The sequence below is a fragment of the Cyclopterus lumpus genome, chromosome 3, assembly GCF_009769545.1.
Source record: "Cyclopterus lumpus isolate fCycLum1 chromosome 3, fCycLum1.pri, whole genome shotgun sequence".
NCBI lineage: Eukaryota > Metazoa > Chordata > Actinopteri > Perciformes > Cyclopteridae > Cyclopterus > Cyclopterus lumpus.
The window spans coordinates 19,681,959-19,704,670 of NC_046968.1; the positions used below are offsets into that span (position 1 = coordinate 19,681,959).

General features: G+C 40.9%; 1 protein-coding gene across 4 annotated transcripts; it reads right to left on the reverse strand.

Moving 5' to 3' along the window:
• Window positions 1-826: 826 nt before the first annotated feature.
• Window positions 827-22,249, reverse strand: esrp2 (epithelial splicing regulatory protein 2). 4 transcript variants are annotated; one of them, XM_034529244.1, is made up of 18 exons: window positions 22,170-22,249; window positions 21,844-21,996; window positions 21,155-21,283; window positions 14,217-14,330; window positions 13,616-13,730; window positions 13,238-13,333; window positions 12,605-12,659; window positions 11,990-12,100; window positions 11,383-11,515; window positions 11,147-11,189; window positions 8,924-9,225; window positions 8,066-8,299; window positions 7,390-7,588; window positions 6,294-6,495; window positions 5,997-6,195; window positions 4,871-4,999; window positions 4,317-4,417; window positions 827-2,257 (listed from the first exon to the last, which is right to left on the reverse strand). In XM_034529244.1, exons 2-17 carry the CDS (start codon window positions 21,973-21,975, stop codon window positions 4,331-4,333), a joined length of 2,280 nt encoding a protein of 759 aa, XP_034385135.1. In that variant the 5' UTR covers window positions 21,976-21,996; window positions 22,170-22,249; the 3' UTR covers window positions 827-2,257; window positions 4,317-4,330. The 4 variants fall into 4 exon arrangements, with proteins under 4 accessions (XP_034385135.1, XP_034385132.1, XP_034385133.1 ...); XM_034529241.1 differs by having other exon boundaries at window positions 11,990-12,097; window positions 21,844-22,246; XM_034529242.1 differs by lacking the exon at window positions 4,871-4,999 and having other exon boundaries at window positions 21,844-22,247.
• Window positions 22,250-22,712: the final 463 nt, after the last annotated feature.

Consider the following 22,712-nt stretch of genomic DNA (forward strand, 5'->3'; position numbering starts at 1 on the left):
GCCTCCACGTGGCTCTCAACAGAGGTAGCTGAGGCGCTAACATGTTTATGAAGACCCCGTGTGCATCAGTAATGCCCACAGTGCACAGACAGTGAGGCCCACCAGCTCACGTGCACTGAAACTCGAGCACGGCTGTGTATACAAAGCACAGTAGAGTCCTGATTAGCTGACTATTTTCAGTTCTGTTTTTCTATTACTCACTATGTCTTTACATTGCACATAGTTGCTTGCTACTATATTAATGCTCTGAATTTGGAATTGAGCACCTTTAATTCAATTGAATGTGGTATGCGGTTTACTTATATGCCAATATTCTGCATTTTAGTTGGGAAAATGTTTGTGCCAAAAAGGCCTTTCTCACACTTTGGCCATTTAAAAAGAAAAAAATTGTAATAATTATTTTTCGACTTAATGGAGCAATATTGTTTTCATAGTGTTGCTCAATCTGACAAAACAAAAAGATCAAATATTATGCTCATAAATGTTTGATCAAAATGGCTTTTATTCAGCCAAAAAGGGCACAAGTGCGCTTACGTCCTTTTAGAGCCAACCAACCCCCACTTTTACGTCTTTTTGGGTTTCTTTAAATTACGAGCTATAGGGTAACAGTTCAGTTGGGCACTTTGTCACTCAAAGTATCTCACTGACAGCTTTTATTTGATGTTTAATACTCATATTCTCCCTAAATGACTCTTGTGTCCCTTTGGTTCCAGGCCCTCGATTTATTCCTTTATGAAAAGAAAATATATATTTTTATGTGTGGGCGATATTTAGTGATTGTATTGGTGCCTTATGAATTAATCTCTTTAAATGAGACAACATGAAACATAGTCAACAGTCTTTATTGTTTGGTCTTATACACAGATCTAAATTCATACAAGTGTCAAACTTGCAACAAAAGAAACACATCTCCTCTGCCACCAGAGGTTAACCAAGCCTTGTTTGGGCCAGTATTGCACTCTGGGTAATGTAGGCACAGCAAAGGGGGCAACAAACAAAGACAGCTGTCAGCAGGCCTGTCACAGAAAAAAACTCATGCGGCTTCTACACAGTATTCTGGTCATAAGCAGGAATTAAATCAGCTATAGACCGATTATAGTCTGGAAACCAAAACAGAAAAGATCTAGTAGCTGCGGTCGATCATTAGAAAAGGCTTCAAGATATGACTGTGTCCTTATATTTCATAACATCTCCAAAAACATTGTACGGAAATGTGATTAATAAAATTAGAATCAATTTGTCATGCTACTCTGTTAAAGACGCTCCGTCACTTTACTCTTTGGAACAAATAAATCTGTAGTGCTTGGAAAATATCTAAATGGGGAGGACATACCGTGTCGCGCATAAATGCTTTTTACAGAAAAAAAAGAAGTCACAAATTAGATGGTAGACTGGCACATCTGTGGTGTTGCTGTAGTTTTAAATCAACAGTCGCTGCAGCTTAAAGTTAGTTCAAATGAATCCATGACAGTTGAGAAGTCCAGTCAGTCTTTATGGCCTCTTTCTCTCTCTCCTTCTCTCAGAATGGCACAACTACACTTTGAGGCCATCAACTCAAACATTGCGCATTAACTCATCTGTGTTTGCATAGAGCTAACACAAAGGATCATAAACTCTGAAAAGTCAAAATGTTGTAGTGGTTAAGAGTGAACATTTTGAAATATACAGAAAAGAATGTGTGCAGAAGGGGTTTGTACAGCCTCAAGCATTTCAGGATGAACATCTGTACAGTCGCATCAGTGGACACATAGATAAAGCACTTAAATATACATGCATGTTTGTCCAGGCTCTACACAATCTAACCAGCTATTACAGTAGGCACACATACACAGAAATGCTGTGCATGACATCCACAAAGTCATTAACCCAACAATAAGCTTTACTGACTTCAGCTGCTTCACCAGTGGATGTCCAAACTCAAACAGTAGCTTCAGGAATGTCACGGCCAGCAGTGTCCGTTTTGTGTTAATAATGGCAGGTTATGGAAAAGGGTGAGCAGTTTAAAAGTGGCTCTGGGATCAACTGGAAAAGCAGTTGGAGGCACTTCAATGTGAGCTTAAATCACGGGAGGAGAAGAGAGATGAAGGGCTAGTGGTCAGTTACATAGGACCAAGTGGACTTGCTGGCCGTAGAAGGAGTGGTTGGAGCGCTCGGCTACGGCCCGCCTGGCAATTTCCTCACTATGAAAGGTGATCAAGGCCTCGCCGCTGCACTGGCCGCTGAAGTTGTACAAGATGAGGACGCCGTCTGGCTGGAGCTGCAGAAAAAGAAATAAGATGACTCAAACACGTGAGACAATAAGCGTCATTGTTCTGATGCAGCTGCACCGTTTAAACACCAGGGGGAGCCCACAAAGCAGAGGATGAACAATGCCCTTTGAAAAGATCATCTTAGCAAACCGGTCCAATTTGGTAAAAGGAGAAAAAAAAAAAGATGAATGAGTAGAGCTTAAAGAGAAAAAGCAGAGTACATGCTGTTCCCAGAGAACCTGAAACCCACAAGGCAGGTTGTGAGGACACAAACACACACACACACACACACACACACACACACACACACAAACAGTAATCATCCGTTAGTTTGCATGCAACCACATCTTGCATCAAAGTTTGATGCAGAAAAAAAAATCAGTTTCCTTTGGACATGCAGATATAAAACAACTCACTGATCACATTAACAACTTCTAAGTCCCTTTAGTCAAAAAGTTAGAGGATGCAAGAGAAAGGGAGACGATGTTAGCGGGACAATGCAGTCAGGACGTTCACTGGAAAAGAGTTGAGGTTCAAAACCACTTTCATGGGGCGGTTCAGTGTCGGACGAGTGCTGAATCAAGACAGACTGACAATATGGATGTCATCAGTGATCCTAAATTAATTATTCTGTAATTTGGTGAAATATATCTAGCTTTTAACTAAACACTTTAACTGACAATGCTGAGACAATTAATACAAACAAAAATTGGTAAAATACCACATGATCACTATTAAGAAGCCCAATTGTTTGTGAAAGTCTCAATTCTCCCAAAGGAAGAATACAAAGTTTCCACGTCACTGCAGAGCGTTTGCAGGCTCTCTATCAAACACATGAAACCAGAGTAATATACCGGTTTAATTCCTCATCTGGGGCTCAGGTTTTGTTCGTGAGTGAAATCACATACGATAATGTTCCCTTTGAATGAAAACACTGCAATCAGATTATGTGCCTCTGCTGCAGAACAATGTCCACCAGACACAGGAAGGACAAAATATCACAGACATCTTCCCAATATAGCCGTACAACCTTTTACACAATTATTTGAACATAAGATATAGATTTTCTATTATCTTTTCCTAATATAATATGTTTTTATCTCTAATGACAACTTTGCGCAACACTTTTAAATCATAAACTTCCTGCATAGAATATCATCTTCTGCAAAATGATCTGCAGGAGGCGAGGCTGCAAGTCCAAGTTATAAAACTGAACTGATAATCCACATTTATGAATATGTGGGAGGCACTAGACAGAACCAATTAGTATTTACAATAATGAATCTTGGTGGTAAAATGTATGACTGAGGGATAACAGTTGTGGCCTGCAGTCACTCCATCAAAAGGTTTAACAAATAAGCAAACAATTAAAAATATTTCATACATTCTGTGTAATGTGTATCCACTAATTATTATTATTATCCACTAAGTGTCCAGACTCAGCACTCCTAACAGACCTACAGGAGAGATTTCATTCAAGAGGCAGATTCGTTGGAAGCAGGAGGGCGACATGCCGGGTCCGGAGCTCAGAACCTTGTTGGCTAGATTGGGCATTCCCGTTTGTGTAGAATGTAGAATGTGTAGAAAGTGTATAATTTGTATAAAAAGGCTCACGTGTAGTGACGCATTCTCATGGCAAGAACTTCCACGTGAGATTTCATGCTAGCCTTAATTAGGAAGCTGCAGTGTTTCTCCAAAATGTGTAGATTGCAACAAAAAACAAATAAAAACATAACTTCTGATCTGATTTCATCTTTATTCACTACTAGTGTGACCAAACTCATGATAAACACTGGTTTGATGATTTGTGGGTTAAAAGATATACCGTCATATAAATGGGAAGTCATTCATATTTTTTTGCATAGTGCATTGAAAAAATAAAAATGACACTTCATTTTCAACCGACCATAACCTTTTTCAGCAAATCACCAACTTAGTGCTTATTGGGTAGTATAATGCTAGTCATTGTTGCATGTTGTGTATGAGCCTAAACGTATAGATGTTATTGAAGTGCAGGAAATGCCCGCTCTTTCCACACTGGTTCTCTGGTCTGGAGGCTCCTCTTACCTTGGTGCGAGTCCCTAAAGACAGAGCCATTCTTTGGGCTGAATCAGACTCCTGGCCTGTTCGCTCATCTGAACCATGCCGCTGTACTCGTCAGGGGCGTACTACAGATAGCATCATAATGAACGGACAGTCAGGGTGGGAGGCCTCCACATTGTCTCACAAATGAACAGTAAACAGTTTTAGGTACACACAAGATGCAGAGGTACATACACTCTTAAAAAAATCAACCAACCAGAAACAGACATAATCCTGGCTGGACAGGTTACATTTGACCCAATCGGTGTAATTAAGCATGGGGTTGTCTGGTAAATGACACCAGTACTGGTGTGGGAACTGTTTTCTCACCCAGGGCCAGTGTGAGAGACACTACTGCAGCCAGAAAAACACTTAATCTGTTAAGGATACAGTTACGATAGTAACAAATAAATAAAAATAAACACAAAGGGGAGGACATTTTTTTAAACGATTAATACACTCCAGTGTTACCGATTACACTGGACATTTTATAGGGAAAGATATTTGTTGATGAAGCTCAATATCGGAAGAGCGCTTACTTTGATATTTAATGTTCGATGGCTGTGCGTCTGGCCTCTCCAGTTAAGCTTTTGCTGCGGGGCCACAGGTGTCCACCTGGTGCCGCCTTCCAGCTGCAACCCCTCGATTTCATTCCGTCCTCCACATTGCTTCATAACAAAAGTGTGCAGATTGCCATCATCAGGTTTCCTAATAACATTTGTTTTAAATACGAATTTCCAAATAGGCACCTTTGCTTTCACGTGATCAGTGATATCTGACTCCCGCTACTCTGTGCTGCTGTACAGAGCAGATGCTTATAAACTGTATGTAGAGTTCGTCTGACTAAGAATTGATTAGTATTTTATAAAGTATTTTACAAAGTAGAGTTGTTTTTTAAAAACTGATATGAACTAACTGGGTTTTATTTCTGTAAAAAGAAAAACGACAAGTAATGTAATCGATGTATGCCTGTACACCATAACGCCAAATTAGGTGGCAAGCCTAACATACTAACACACACACACGCAGTGCAAGACAAAAGAAGTTCTTATTGTGTGAATTTGATGCTGGCCTACTGTAAGGCTCTCAGACACACAACCAAAGTATAGGGGTTTAAACACTACAACATGACATAAGCCGTAAAGACCAATAGCAGCCCTAAGCTCTTTGCCACAACAGCTCAACCCCGCCCCTCTTCCCACCCCGATATGCCAAACCAGCTGAAGCCTCACCCTTCAGGGTTCATACCTGCTTCAGATGACGCCACGTAATTTTGACTGCCAGCGAAAAATATGGGCAGCACAGAGAAGGGAGGAGAGCACAAGTGCACACATGTCTCTTAATTGAGCGTTGCAATAAAATGCACCAATAGTAACGGGTGAATCTTTCTAGCTGCAGGGTTGACAGCTCATAGTCCAACAGCTCTAGACATTAAAAACTGGGGTTGCAAGCTGAGGGAAGAGTTCACAATCAACAAGATGAAGCTAAACACACTGCCTATTGTTATTTTGGTCAGCATTTAAAATGACCATCTTTGGCTGCTGGTTGGCACAACTTACTGCAATACCCCAGTAATATCACTCACAGTTGAATACAAATACCACTCTATTACATCCCTACAAACAGAACCTTTAGAGCTTTTATTTCAGTGCAACATGTGCTGACCTGGTATCCCTGGAAGAAGCTGAGAATGTCCTTGACTCCGGTGTTGTAGGGCAGGCCCTGCATCCTGACCAGTGCACCGTGTTGCGGCAGCACAGAAGAGGCGGCGGCTGCTGCAGGATGGGGTTGGGCTGCGACTGCTGCTGCCACTGATCCCGGTGGGGCTGCAAAGTAGCCAACTGTAGAAGGAGAAACTGGGGGGCTGGAGAGAGCGTATTTCAGGAGAAGGAGGGGAGATTTTAGAAAAGAGCAGAAGGTACAAATGAGCTAGTAGTTAGCTGTAGCTGATGGTGTACTAACCTGGGGTAGTAAGCTGTGTAGTTCATGTTCATATTCATGTACATGTGCGGCTGAGGCGGGTAGTAGGCCAGAGTGTGAGCTGGGCTGTGTGTGATGGTCTGATGTGGTCTGGGAGCAGCCAGTAGGGGGGGCTGGTAGAGGGCCTCAGAAAGAATGGAAGGCGGGGTGGGGAAGGCAGCATAGGCTGTGGGGGGAGATAGACCTGCAGAAACAGACAAAGACATTCAGAGTGGGGTCATTTTCATATTGTGCTCAGTGCATGCAGAGTCCTGATAGTCTTAAAGTGTAGGACAAGGACAATTAATAAATGATTAGTTACAACATGCAGCATGGGGGATTTCAACAGGCTACAAACAACCCATGGGCCTTGTGTTATACTACCAATACAGTCCCAAACTTGCGTCAACTGTGTCCTTCAGGATGTCATACCTACAATGTAAACACACTAAAATGCCAATATGTATGTGTTTACATACAAACAGACACTATGAGCATGAGGCTGTGGGCAGCTGTGGTCTACCTCGGTGCCAACACAGTGACACGCATCACTGCTGACCTTGTGGGGGCTCAAGTGTTTCCAGGTTAGTCAGGTTGAAACTATATGCAAAAATAAATCACCATCACTCTAATTCTAGTAAGTTAAAGGCTCCTTTCTCAGGAAACTATTAATCTAAAAAAGGGTAAAGATTTGTTTAACAATTACCAATAAAAAGAAACACACACACAAATAAAATGACTGACAATCCTAATCTAATCTCAAGCGCCAAAGACAGATATGAGCCATAAACAGAGCAAAGTACAGTTACATTCAGTCCAGCCTCAACTGGTATCATTGATTCAAAGGGCGGCAGAGACGTAACTGTGTAGTGCAACTACAGACTTCAAGGATATGAAAGAGGAGAAGATTAAACCCAAATTGACTGGAGGTCAGTGGCATGATTCAAGTATGAAATATGTCTGCTGCTAGCTCAGGCAGCATTTCTAAATTAAGTCTCCCAATACATGATAAAAAACCTAAAATCCAAATCACAAATACAGCGACAAAATGAGAGCAGAGTTAATTGTTGGCTTGATAAACCGTTTAGCGTTCACTTACATGGAAGCTTGCAGGGTGGAGGAGAGAGGCCGCTGCGGTTTAGGGTTCCTCCCATCAGCACAATGCTCATCTCCTCTGTGGAGCACTGGAAAACCTCGACGTAACGGTCCTTCATGGTCTTTTTATGGCACTTCTGGGCCACCATAAACGACTTGTCAGGGGACTTCATTTGGATGAAAGCATCACCAGAAGGCCGACCCTGCAGAGACGACGGACAGAATAAGTGAAAGACAATGAGAACAAGAATACAGCAAAAATATACCAACAATTCAAATTATTTTTTTAGTGCCAAACAATAATGCATTTGGCTGAACATTTGTGTAGTTTAGGGCTAAGCTATCAAGTCAATTCTATATAATCTGTATGATCTTCAATACCCTTTGCAATACAACCCAATTGCTTCAGACTATAATGCTGCAGTCATGTGGTAGTTAGAAAGTCTAAACAGTGTCAGTGTTATTTTGTCTGAAGAAAAAAAAAGAAATCTGTTGGGAAAGCAATAATTCTAAAACAGTAAAGTAGGCTACTTTCCAAATTTCTTGTTTTTTTCTATTATACTTATACGACAGTATGGTCCGTCTCGTGATTTCTGATAAAGAGACGTGAAGGGGGATGACATTTTTTAATGGTTTTAAGACATGGTGCTTTACAGCCTGAGAGTGTCCACCAGTCTGACCTGTTGGTTGAGGACCATGTGGACTCCATGGGGTTTGATGTCAACGGTGTGCTCTCCCATGAACTCCAGGATATCTTCAATGCCGGCAGTGTAGGGCAGCCCACGGAGGCGGACACAGTCGCGGGTGCTGCTTGCCGCTGGAAGGTAAGGGGGCGTGGTGAGGACGGAGACGGGCATCATGGGTGATGGGGGCAGTGTGGAGATCAGAGGTGCGGACATATAGCGGTTAAGGACCTGGAAAACAAAGAGGATGTTGATTACTGCTGTGTCAATAGAAAGCTTGACTGCACTCACTGAAATGTTCTGCATGTGCAAATTAGACACAACATTTTAAAACCAAAATGTACACAAATAAAAAAATATGATAAGAAACACTTGTTATTTTCAGTTGTGCAAATTCAACAATCTGACTTAGCAACCTCTCTGTTGTGGTCAGTCCAGGTTGACTGGTATCACAAATAAAAAAGGGAACTTTTTTTACTTCATTGATGACAACTTGTTTTTTCCAAGACATTCCAAAAAAAGTACTGTGCCAAAGAAAACATGTTTGACTGAAATAGAAAGCCAAAGTCACAAGATCCCATCTTCATATTTTCAGTCTTAATGTTAATGTCTTAACAGAAATTACACAACAAACCTACATGTATAAAGCATCTTGCACAGGGGAGCTGGAAACTAAACGTTTCCTTTACGGGACCACCTCCTTACATAAACGCCACCAAAAGGTAGTTCTTAAATTATTTATTTAAGCACATTTTCCCAGCAGAAGTCTTAAGAATTTGACATGTTTTTTGTTTTTTTTACATCATGACAAATGTACAGCTCAAAGACTTCTCCCACACAAACAACATCATTTACCTGTTGCACTTCAGCTGCAGTACTCCGAAACAGCTCGATATAACGCTTCCCCAGGATCTGCTTGTGCCTCTTCAGGGCGTTCTGTGCGTACTCTTCACAAGAAAAGAGGACAAAAGCGTCGCCAGTGGGCCGTCCGTCAGGGTACTTGACAAAGAGCAGACCCTCACCACCATCTGTAACTGGGCTCTCAGATCCAAGGAAGGACAGCACTTCCTGGGGTGTGGCAGTGAACGGCAACCCCCGCATCCGGATAATCACCTGGTTCTCTTTGGACAAGAACTGGGCCACCTCATTAGACGTACCTAGGGTCAAGAGGATAGCAATGATTAAACACCTGGCCATCTTAGGACCATCCCAGTGATCACAGTTCATTGACGCTTTCAAAACAACACCACATCACTCACAGTGGGCGATATGGCTAAAATCATCCATCAGGATGAATCTTATTTTATACTGCGTTAAGAACATTTTTATTGAAACAAGAAAGAATCTAAAGAATAATTTAATCCTGTTGGCAGCTTGTGAGGCTGTAAATAAGTACAGTGGAGCTTTCAGCAAAACACTAACATAAATTTCAATGGTCAGTCCATCCAATAGTTGTTGAGCGATCTCAGTTTGAACCAAAGAGATTCATTGACGAACCAGCCCTTTGGCATCCCACAGTATATTGTTTGGCCTTTGTTTGGTTAATCCAGCAAATTAAATGGCTGATTTGCTACCAAAGAGTCACATTGGCTTCGCCCAGCCAGCTGAACCAAGTCAGATGTTTTTCACACAGCTGTATGCACTGACCCCCATCACACAATCACCTGCATCTGTTCTCCAATGTTGTGAAACTTGCAAAAAGTAAGAGGATACGTTCACATGTATGAACAAGCAAACAGGGACTAAAAAAAACAAAACTGTTTTGTTCCATCTCACAGTCAACCCTGCATTTTGCAACTATCCTCATCCCTTAAACTGATCTCAGGTCACAGACATGTAAACAGACATTATGTTTACCTAAAGTGCCATGGTTAGTCAAGCGTTGCTTCACCTAAATGGCTTTCAAAAACCGCTTCTTAACAATTGTAAAATAAACAGTAGATGCAACAAATCAAACTACATGTTCAGACATTAAGAGCATTTTAATGATCAACATATAATTATTGACTTGTTATCCAGTAATCAAGTTAATACATGTTTCTGGATATAAAGTTCAGGGGCTCATGGTTTGTTTATTACTGCTCAGATGAATAACTGTTAAACTGAATAGCCAGAATATATATATATATATATATATATATATATATATATATATATATATATATATACACACACACACACACATTTTTTAAAGAGATTCTATTTGGTTTTTCCTTCTACAACTAGCCAGGAGACTCCAGCACCTATTTATTGTTTGTATTTATTGTATTATATTGTAAAAGGTCAAATTTAACAGCTACAACACTAATGTAATTATCCAAAACAGTAATGATGTCGATAGACTAAATGTTTTGGATTATACTTTCATGTACAAGTTTACGGTGAACTGCTTCATTTTCTTTTGATAAATGCAGCCGACTTGTCTGCTTAAAGTCCAATGTGCTGTCAATCTATACTGATCTTAACGCATCTGAATAAAGTCCACAGTCAGACTGGGGCCCACTGTAAGTTATCTGCTCTGTGTGACTGTTTCTTTGTCTGCTATCTCTGTCCTGTGTTACTAGTGGCTGCTGCTCTGTGCTCCACAGACCCCAGGCCCTGCTTTTGTCTCTTCACACCCCTTTTGTATCAACACTGAGCAGGTCCTTTCACCGACCAGCAGCCGCCTCTCCCTCAGGGGGAGTGCAGCTCGAGGCTGAACTGAACAGGTAAGCTGCTGTTAGCCGAGAGTGAAATTTCTCTCCCAGAGGCCTCCGTAAAGTTGGGCAGGGGATGGGGAGGTGAGGAAGAGATGAGGGGCAGTGGGGGGAGCTCCTCACAAAGAGTCTTTCATTAGTCCAACATAAGCTGCTGGAGAGTCGCTGGGATGAGTCAATGACACAGGTAGGTAGGGAGGGAGGGTGTGTGTGTGTGTGGGGGGGCTCTTTTACAAATGTGTTTTAGTTTTTTCTCAAAGATGCGGGAAAGCCATGAAATAAAAGTGTACCTCACACCAACAGAAGCCTTTCACCACGAGTCCTCATACAAACACGGCGAGAAGAGAGAGAAGACATACAAAAAAAACATCTGAAATCTGACCTCCAGCTATCTTGAGGAATTCCTCTCCTGTGGCCTTGTAGACCTATAAAGGCAAGAGGAAAACTGGGTTTAGCCATGAAGAGCATTATGTAATCGTCATTTAGTTTAGAAGACATTTTACAGACTCACATCAACTACCTTAGGACTTAAAGACGAGTCTAGTGTTCAGTTAGGCACAAGTTCAAAACACACAAAACAATTAACATAATGAACACGAGGTTAATGCTGAATCTCACCTCAATGTAGCGGCTGCCCATGTGGTGCTTGTGACGCTCCAGGGCCAGGTCCCTGTGTTCAGAGCTGATGAAACGAACTAGGGCCTCACCGTTCCTCCGGCCTTGAGCGTTAAGACAAAGGGCCACGCCACCCCTGACACACAGGTGCACAGATACACTCATGATTAGGAACACAGTTAATGATACAACTTCAGACTAGAGCCCCCTAAAGCCTTTATTGTTTAGGTATATGATTCATTTAATTTTATATTGAATTCAAATACTTGTCTTATGATACATTTTATTTAATATTTGATTTAGTATCATATTTTAGCTAATAAAAGGTTAAAGCAGAGTGTCAATCATTTTCTAATACATCCCATTGAGGTTTTGTGATGACTATTCTAGCCGAAAATGATAAGAGCATTTAAACCAATGACATTAAGATTTACATATAATCTTGGAGGGTTCCATTTGATATTTAAAAGAGAACTTGATCTACAAACAATTTGTCAAATCTGCACCCTGACCAAACAGGTTGAAAGCTCCAAAAATCACATAGAAAAGTTTTGCTGCAATATAAGTTTGAATACACATTATAAGTATAATGGGGCCAAGTTCAACATACTTGGCAATACTGAGGCCTTTAAAGAAGCGAGCAATGTCTTGGTCTGAGGACTGCCATGGGAGCCCTCGCGCTCGGATCACTGTCTCACTGTCCACTGGCTCCGTCTTGCTGCTGAAGGAGGACAAAAAGAAAACATTAACGACATACTGACCATATTTAGACAGGAAGAATAATAGGAAGTAATTATTAAAAAGATCCCCACAGACGACTATAGCTTTTAGAAAAAGCAATATCGATTCTGTTCCATTTTAACAGATTTTCCACCGACTGCAGACACAGAGGCCATTCACAGTAAGTGCTTAACACAGAAACACACTCCTATGATTAAATGTCAGGAGGTTGTCAAGGTGACAGGCTTTTGACTGCCTAAGAGCAGCAGGATTTGGTGTTCTGCTACCAGATAGCCAGGTAAGCACTTGATGGCAAAGTTGGACAGCTTTAAAGACACGCTTGCGGTTTCCTTGTTGCTGTAATCAATGCTAAGGGCCTGAGGTCTGAGAGACGAGTGTGGCTAGAGGAGGGTTAGAGGAGGGTTAACAGACTGTAACAGACAGGTGTGGTGGGAACAAAGCCGGAGTGAGATACATGTGCATCTATTGAAAAATTCATACATACCATGTGCCGGAATCAAACTTGTACTTCACAGTTTCAACACAGGAGAACTTGTGGTCTGAGAAAAAAAATAAAATAAGTGTATGATTGAGTGTCCAAAACAACATGCTCTTTACTGCAGTGAACACGTTCACCCTGTCGAGCAGCGTGTGTTTTGTGTCATGTGCATTCCTGTTACTTGTCACACCCAAAGACATACATGGCTGTTATTAACAGGGTAGACCCAGAGGCAACTGCAACAACCAAGACAGAAGATGTCTGATTAAAGTTAGATTTATATGCACTGCAACATCTCTGGAGTCTTTTTACAACCATCCATACTTCAGTAAATCATCTAAAGTTCTGACATTTAGGCATTTCTGGTTGGTTAACTAGCAATAATACACTTGAGATATTCTTTACTGTTCATTCCAGTTTCCATACAATAACAAAAAAGGCAAGAACGGTAGTGGTACAATACAAAGACTTCAGTTTTGCAGTTACAGTGCTAATTTTATAAACCAAAGTCACCGGGGCAAACAGTGCATGCTACTTCTTTGGTGGTCATATGCCTTTCTTCGCTTCCTCCGGAAAGGCAATTCAGAATTGAAGATCAGCTCAGATAATTTCAGGTAGAAAGTGTGGCGGTTTGCTTACTGTAGGGCTCAGCCAGGATTTGGAGTGTCAGCTGCACCATGCTGCTCACTTCCATCTCCCCCATTGACTGCTCTGACACAGCAGGAAGACCAACATCTATACACATAGTTAAGGACACTGACCTGTTAAAGCGGCCTGTTATTTTGACTTTGCTGATGAGTCATGCTGCAAGGATTTTGTGCCAACTTCCTTACATCAGTAAATCTTCCTCATATCAGTAAATCTAAATCAGCAAAGAAACACCTATAAACTCTGTAAATACAATTCTGCTTACTAAACATTAACACTATCATTGCATTTCCTCTGACATATACAATTTAAAAAAAGAGTATTTACAGCATAGAGTATCAATGAAATGTGACTAATAGTTAAGGATACATTCCAACATGGAGGTGAATGTGAGCTTCTGCACAGGGCTGGCATTGGGGCAGCATTTGTGAAACTCCTTCTTCACGTCCACAAATGAAAAGAAACATTCAGGAAGGACAAGATTCTAAAAAAGAAAGAGACAAAAGGACAATATTCAGTATGACACATTAGACCAGGAGACAAAGAGATGGAATAGATAGAATTCAGAAGAAAAAAGTATGCACATGCCGACACTATCTTATAACCAGGAACCCAAAAAGGAGGAAAAGATCATCCAAAAGAAATGCATTACTTCTTAAATGTGAGTCAATGCCCATATTCATGACGGAAACAAATCCTACCCTTAAAGCATTTAAATAAAGGACATACATTTTTTTTTTTTAAAGTACTAGTTATGTTAAAGGTTTCCATATGGGACACTATAATATAATTCGAGCCATAAGTGGAGGAAGCCATAGCTGATTTATTTAAAGGGATTACTGGTATTTTCAGGCAGAGCATGACATGCTAGTGTAAAAAAATATAATAAGAAATGCGTGGTGGAAAAACACCTATTTACGTGACTTTGTTTTCTGTTTAACAAAGCAGAAACAGCAGTTTGAGCCGTTACCTTTTTGGAAGCTTCGGGGTGGAGGGCCTGTCGGATGACATGGGGACTGTCGACACAAAGTGTGAAGGAGTTTCTGCCGAGGCATTTCACTTCTGATGACACCGACTGCTGGAACTGCACAATGAAACAGAGAGAAAGGTGAAAAGGAAATTAAAAGTGGATTTCCAGAAGAATACTGTAGACATTTTACCCATCACAGAAAGGCGGGAAATCCATTATTAAATCTGAACATAACATATCTAAAATTCTCTCTTTTGGATTATTTTACCGATTAATTTTCTCGCATAAATGATAGATGGATCAAATATGGTTCAACTATCTGTTGTGCAAACACCACATACTAGATGAAAGTAAGAATGAGTGACGGTGGTGTTGTTTGACATTTGGTTGTGCGTTTCTTTCACATTAAGAACGAGGCCCGTCCAACAGGTTTAAGTGTTTGCCTAGCGAGGAAGGGAGCAGACAAAGGAGGAATGATCACCCCACTAATCATCAGGATCACAGTTTTCTCTGAGCACAGCCAGACAAGAGGAAAAACAACCCATACAAGTTTAACCTGCCTGCCTCCATTTGACAAACTCTGATGGTTCCTAAATACCAGCAACTCCCACATATGTACATGTGTATTTATAACTTACATGTTCAATGAGCCCCGAGGCCTGTCACTGGCAGCATTCAACTGTCAGAGGCCATGACCTCAATATCAACGCCCAGTGATGAGTACATTTTTGAGAATGTTTGACATCATTTTCTTATGATTTTAAATGACTAATCCTCAGGTGCAGCCAAGTAAAAACAACAACTATGCTGTTATAGGTTATTTGGAGAGGACGTGTGGACATAAAAGGGGAATGTAGGATCACATCCCGAGAGATTGCTTTCCATAATTTCCGATGGCGTATCGACTTCAATCTTGCTCGTATTAATTTGCTGCTCAATGTTCTCATGCAAGACTGACAATTTTTGCCTCCAGAAAGTTATTTTAGTTTCTCCTTTGTTCTTTCCTGAATCCTCAAAGTCACTCGTCTCAGAGAAAAATTAGACCATCTGCGTGTGAGGCCGGCTAAAACCTAATGACCGACTTGTTTCACATGGCCACTGGCTATGTGTGACTGATCCCCAGACAGTGAGAAAGTATTAGAGGTGCGTGCTGAGGCATGCTACCTAACAGTCAGAGACAAATGCAGGGCTATTTGGCACGCTAACCAACTGCTGACAAGGGAACAAGTGCTACTGGGTTAGATTACGGTTGTTTTGGGGTGGGTGTTTATGGGCCCCCTGAAAATGGCAAGCTATTTTTTTTCTCACATCGCTGATTCTTTCAGGTTTCTTTACAGCTACCCCAAAAAAAAAAAGATCACTGGTCACTTCACTAATAAAAATTTAAAAAAGATCCATAAAAGTTACCCTGAAGAACCCTCAAGTTTCTTGACCCAGTGCAGAACTCCCTATGTTGTCTTCCTACTGTATATAAAAGTTATTTTTGAACACCGTAAATGTGTCTGCCGTTTTACGGGTCACGTCATGTGAAAACAGGAAAACTAAAGCAAGCTGTAAACTCAATTTCCAAAAACGCTGCCATTGCTCAGTTCAGAAAGAAAGCAGCAACATATGCAGATAAAACACCAAAAAGTTATATAATGGTGGTTTACATGGTTACAAGTGAGTGTGCCACATGAAATGCAGAGGGTCAACGTGTTGCGGTGGGAAGCTCTAAAATGTTAGCTGCCAAACAGCATTACATGGATATACTATGTTGTTTAAAACTTAAAGTATAAAAGTCCTTGTAGCAGGAATTACACATCCTACAATAACACACATTTCAGATTGGGGACAACAGGTTATAAGACTAAGAGCTGTTATATAAGGAAATGCTGCCGTAGTGACCCGGATCTGAAACAGGAGTTATTACTGGACATGACCGCCATGGGTATACAACAGTGTATATTTGAATGACAGATTGCTATGTTAGCAGTCACTTGAATCCCAGAGATAATTATCTTCTGTATTAAGGGCGGTTATGATAAACTGTATGTGAAAGAAACGGGTACATTTTAGAAAAAGGTTACACCACAATATTATGGCTCACACCTATTCCAGCTGCTTTAATTATCAAACTCATAATACAAAACAGATTTAACTTTTGGCAACATCAAATCTAGCCGCCCCTTCATGTTTTGATCCAAATCAAGTCCAATTAGCATTTTATACTGCTGATGTAACCACACTTCCCAGAGTATTGACCACAGTATCAACAACCACCTCAGCAGCACAACTTGTATTAAAGCCTTTGCAACGATAGACACTGACGTAGTTTTAAGAGTCAAAGCAAGTGGCAAACAAGAGGGGCGAAAGGACACAATTGAGGAAATTAAAGTCCTTAAGTTTTAATTCCCTCTTTCATTGAATGTGCATACATTTGCTTTTCTTCCTCTTCTTAGTGAGTTGCATGGTTCTGAATGCTCACAATAGCAATAAAACAAATATGGTATCTTCTTTCATCCAACTTAACACATGAAACGTTCATTGTTCGAACAGTAAAATTCTAAATTATGATACTCCACTGTTGCATAGATTAAGCAGCACATTGTAAGCACCGCCACACTGCACAATTTCATGTTTACAGAGATAACAGGACTAATGTTTGCTCATAGCCGTGCATACAGCTCCACCTTGGCTAATTACTAAAGCCGGATTACCGAGATAAAGCAAATGTTTTAGATGACGTAGCGGCACACCCACTCCTTTTCGCCACTGTGTCAAAACCACACTGTAAATTGAGCAAACAAGCTGAACAGAAGACAAATCTCATAGTAATAAAATATAGGTAAAGAGAACAGGCCATTGAGCCCAGCTCATAAACATAATCTACTGTGTAGTAGTGGTAAATAAAGGTCTTTACATGAAAAGGTTAATGAGCAAAGTGTTCCACGATTTTCCGTTATTGATTCTTTGGAACCTGTTGCTAAATTTTAACATATCACAACCTTCTCTATGATAATGCCATCTTACTATAAAAGAAGAAAAATTAATTTAATCGAGTTCAATTAAAAAAATCACCCGTTTCCCATTTCAATATTTTAGGACCCATACATCCTCTCTTAAACCAACTTTTGGTCTCACTATAGCCTCTGAAAAGCTTTTCCACAAATGAGGGGGAGGAAGTGGCCTTTGAACATGGCCCTATCAGAGTTTGCTCTCCAGTGCAGCCAGACTGTTTGCATGCAGAGGTGAGGTGGGGTGGGGTGGAGAAGGCTGAAGCAAATTCCGATAAGAGCAGCAGGGAGTGTCGGGGCAGTCCCTGTGGAAGCCGTTTAAGGCACCTAAAGTCAACACACACACACTGCCTGCAGCACATTGGCACATATCACAACACTAAAGTGTTGTATGTTGCTCAGAATCCTTTCCAATTGTGCAAAGATCTACACAGATGACAGATAAATGACAAAAAGTACAACTTAGTATAAAGTATAACTCAATAACTTTCTTTTCTTGTGTGAATGTAAACGTTCATTCTAGCAACTAGAGGTCAACTGATTAATCGGTTTGGCCGATCAATTGTCTCCAATTGGACTTTTTTATAAAGATATCACTATCGGCGGAACTGGCACCGTTTAACTAAGAGGGTCCATACACATAATAATAATGCCATTTGCTGCAAATATCTGTGGGCATGCGATCAACTCCTAATAATAATAATAATAATAATCTAAACAACGTTTAAAGACTTTTTGTATTACGTTTTCAATATGAATTATTTAGAAAGTTTGAGATCTGGGAATAAGGTTAGAAAATGGGAGGAACTGCTGATTAATTTGGCTTTTTCCTGCTCCAAACAGTCAACAATATCAGCCTTTAAAAATCCACTATCGGTTGATCTCTAGAAGCAAAAGGCACCAAACATCTTCTATGAGCTTCCTTTCTTTGTATACATGGCATTAACTTACGGTTTGGTCTTGTGATTCTTTGGACCCACTCAACAATAACTACATCACCGTAGCTCAGGGTTCATTCTAATCAGAGTCAATAGTCTGTGTGTCATCTTTAACCAACTTTTTGCCATAGTTGTGAAATCCAGCTTATGTGAATCTCTTTTAGATGCGATTCATCATGTTTTCCATGTCACAATAAATTTCCCTTTGGCAAGCACCAAAGCAGTATCTTAACGTAATGCTGAAGCCAGTAGTCCGTATTTCTGACTGTGGTCTACAACAGTAGCCGGGCCCACAACAACAACAACAACAACATCACATGCAGCTCCCAACAGGCTGCGACATGCTGTCAGTGTTCATGACTGACGCCAAGTCTGTACAGTCAGCAGCAGCCTGACAACAGTTAAACCATCCATCAGCTCACGACCAGGAACTGAACTGCAGGCATGACACACCCCATAATGTTTCACAGCTAGTCATAAAAACAAGTACTAGCATGTCACCTATAATCATCATCTAACACATTGATATGTTGAGACAGCGCTCCGATACATGCGATTTAGTATTATAGATTTTATTTATTTATTATTGGGTGTAGTCACATGTATCATAATAGTTTCAGACAGATTAGATATTGTTTCTACTCAGTGGAAGCAGAACTGCAGAGGTTGTGGATCCCAACAGTAAACCCTGACATTAAAATGGCTTTAAAAAGTTATTTATTTTTTACAAAATGGAATATTGCTGGGTTGTTCTTTATCTGGTTTCATGTACTGGAACTAAGGATCTAGGAACAAAAAAATTATGTTTATTAAATTAATTACAATAAAAGCTTTGGAGCTTCTGGTATTCATCACTGCAGACATTATATTATAGTGTATGATCTTTACGGCATTGTAAACTTGAGCTGGGAGGGAATGGGACTGAACATGGCTCAACATGGAAATTGGCAAATGTTGCTCTTGCTCAGCAATTCATAAATATTTAGTGGACACACATGTCAAATTATATTGTGGATCAGTTTGTGGAAGGAAAAAGCATTGGCCAAAATATGTCAGTAGGACAATTGACCAATGCATTAAAACACAATACAATCACAATTATTTCCCCAGTTTTTTTAAATGGTAATACGTAAATAAATAAATAAATCGTTCACCAAATAAAACCAACAGATGTCCTTGACGACACAGGTCATTATGACAAGCACCACCAAAAAGAGACAACTGCTTGTTTTATTATTGGAAAATAAGTTACAATAGGCTACCCAATCTAAAAAACACACCCTTCTGGACATTTTTAAAGAAAATTTTTTAAATGGCCATTTCATTTACTTCTGTATCAATAAAGACTAAATGTATCTTAGAACGACCAACAGCGAGAGAAAGTAACTGATGACTCAAAGGGTATGACCACAACAAACTGATTGCTTGGGTTAATATTTGAAGCTTCAGCACACAAACTAACCTACAGTGGAGCTGAAGTGTTAACAGGTCCGTATGAGGAATAAATGGCTTCAGCATTCGGATCAAACTCCAATGAAATGTAAACTGTGTTAGGCTATGCATTGAGTGTCATAACCCCAGCAGCATCATGGCAAAATAGCCTCAGAATTTTTTTTTAAGAAAACAAACGCATTGTGTATGCAAGGTTTTAGACCACAGGAGCGCTACCATCAACCCAAACACTCTGGTCCAGCATGGTAATGACATTAGAGAGATGGGAAAGGTGCAACCAGTGGAAACAAACACTCTTGAGCTGGTGGTTGAAAAACATGTTTGGCAACTCTTCCGTTGAAACACACCTCCTAACAGGGAGGAACCAGAACGCAAATATAGCAAAAAAGAAGGATGAAGCTTAAGATCTGAAAAGCCTGCCCTCCTGTCTGTCCTGCAGCCTAAAACGGAGGTGCGGTCCCAGGTAAACATTCCGCCTTCCAGATGTCTGCAGCATGCATCAGGCCGAAACAAGACTAGACCTGTGACTCCTCCTTATCGGCAGATGCCCCGGGCTCTGCCCATCCCCCCCCCCCCCCCCCCCTTAGCTTCTACAAACTGTCAGCAGAGTTTGACTGTCAGAGCCAAACCAATGACATATCTCAACCAGGTGGAGAACCATTTTTCTAAAGGGCACCTGAACATTTTGACACACCTCACATTAACTTACAGCTCAAAACAAAGTCAGGCTTGACACGTCTCATCTTGCTCTGGGCATTAACCGTCAGGAGGAAAGTCGTTTAATTAACCTCTGAATTTCTCGCCATGTTACTAAGGGATGAGAGATTTTATAAGCTGTTGCTGTGATTTTCATGATGTATAAATAAAGAGTTTATACAGAGATTTTATACATGATGTACGGCCTTGCAAGGTCTATCATACACAGGGAAGGATTTTAGGGCCGTTAGTAGCTCAGTCTTTGGGGACTCGGGGGTGGCTAGTTCAATGCCAGGAATGAACTGAGGACTGGTAGCTGGAGAGATGGCAGTTGACATCCTGAGTAGTGCTGGACGATATGGCCGAAATCCTCTAACCAATGTCGGTAATTTCACATCTCGATAACGAGATGTATAAAATATATCATGATATCGCATATGTTCCTAGTAATTCAATAAATAATTAAAATAAATAGGGTATATGAAATAACCACATGGTTTTGTATACTATTGACAAATTAAAATACTCAGATGTTATGAAAATAATGTGCTAGTTTTTGCTTGTTACCATCAATTTAGTCAACAAACTGTGTCATGATATCTCGATATGATTCCATTGCAATAAACTGAATTGTTGCCCAGTACAACACCTGGCACCTGCCGAGGGGCCCTTAAGCAAGGCGCCAGACTATTGCTGGCCAATCACTCATCTCTCCAGAACAATAATGCAGGTCTACAGGTCCTGTGTGCGTTTATGTGTGCCAATGGATTGAAGAGGTATTGATGGAGTACACCACCTTCTTAAATATCCCTAATGGGGAATTGCACCTCACTTCGAGTTTCCCGTGGAGACTCACCTGTTGCAGCACTTTGTCCAGGGGCTCAGCCTCGACGAGGTCTTCCGCAGTCAGCCCGGTGTCCTCTTTACACTGATCCGTCAGCTCCAACGTGTCCGGCTTGACGAGACATCTGTGAAGCTTCCCGACCTGTGATTCAGCGGTTCGTGGCGCAGAATGCAGCGTGAAACGCGTTTGAATTCAAGGCAATAGTAGAGACTCATACACCCACATTCAGGAAATTAACTCTTACGAAAAAACTACAATTGACAATGTAGTTGCAAAAAAAAAATAATAAGTAAAAATGCACTTAATTGTCAATAAAGCGGTGTTTATATCAATAAGCTGACATGCCAAACCAAAACGCTGTGTTTTTTTTCCTGAAAATAAAAAAAAAGTCCTCGCCTGCTAGTTACATTTTTTTGGCCGCACACCTGTGAAAAGGTGAGCTAACGAGGCGGCTGCACGGAGAATTGAAGCAGCGGTAAGCTAGCGTGAGAGAAAAGCGGGCTGCGGAGGGTTTCAGGGAGCACACCATGTTGGTTTGGATGTCAAACTAACTGGTCCACTACAGGTCGACACTCGGCCACACACACACGCACGCGCACACACACACACACACACACACACACACACACACACACACACACACACACTCTGGATACACAAGAAACCGTAACAACGAACGAGCGGGTCAGAAAAGTCCGTACCTTTTTCTCATGTAGATCCACAATTTGCCACACCAAGAGAATTATTTCCCTCTCATCCGAACCCAGTTTACCCCCATTTGCACCAGCTGTTGCCCCAAAGAACACCACCAGAGTATCACTGTGCGAAGCCATCAGGGACCACAAGGGTAAAAACTACAATTAAAGCACAGATTAAAATAAAAATAACACGAGGGTTCACCTTTTTCCAAGTGATAAGAAGAGCGAACAAAAGGGCTGGAAACTCAATTGAGGTAAACGGAGAGAGGAAAAAGGTGGGAGATTATTTTCAGAGGAGCCACGAAAGAGTTTGCGGTCAGAGACTCTACCTGTTGAAGTACTTGAGTGTGTTCTATCCAGAGATACTGGTTTAACTGGTAAAGAAGGCTGGTAATCCGTGTTTCTTTCACACGAACTCCATAACAAGCCCTGGAGGTTTTTTTTTTCTTCCTCTCCTTTCTATTTTTTTCCCTCTGAGTTACCTGTGTGGTTCGTCCTCTGCGCGAGGGAGCTCAACGGGCCTCTTCTATTGGCTGGTCCGGAAAGGTGAGGGTGGGAGGCTGTGGCGAGTGCTATAATCTCATTGGTCAGAGCTTTTGAATCAGGAAGTAGTCGAGCAAAACTGGGCGGTAATGCAGTACCTCCATGAGGCACGCAGCCTACCTATGACTCACACTGATAGGGGAAAGTAAATGAACAGAGCTCATGAAAGCAAAAACACCTGCTAACATACAGCGACTTTTAAAAAAAGTGTTTTGAGAGTGTTTGTGTTTTAGAAGGTTTGATTAGCCTAGTTTTGTACTTCTTATTGCAGATGTGTTGAGCTTGTGTAAATAGTCGGAGACGTCACATTTGTGTAGCTTGTTAATATT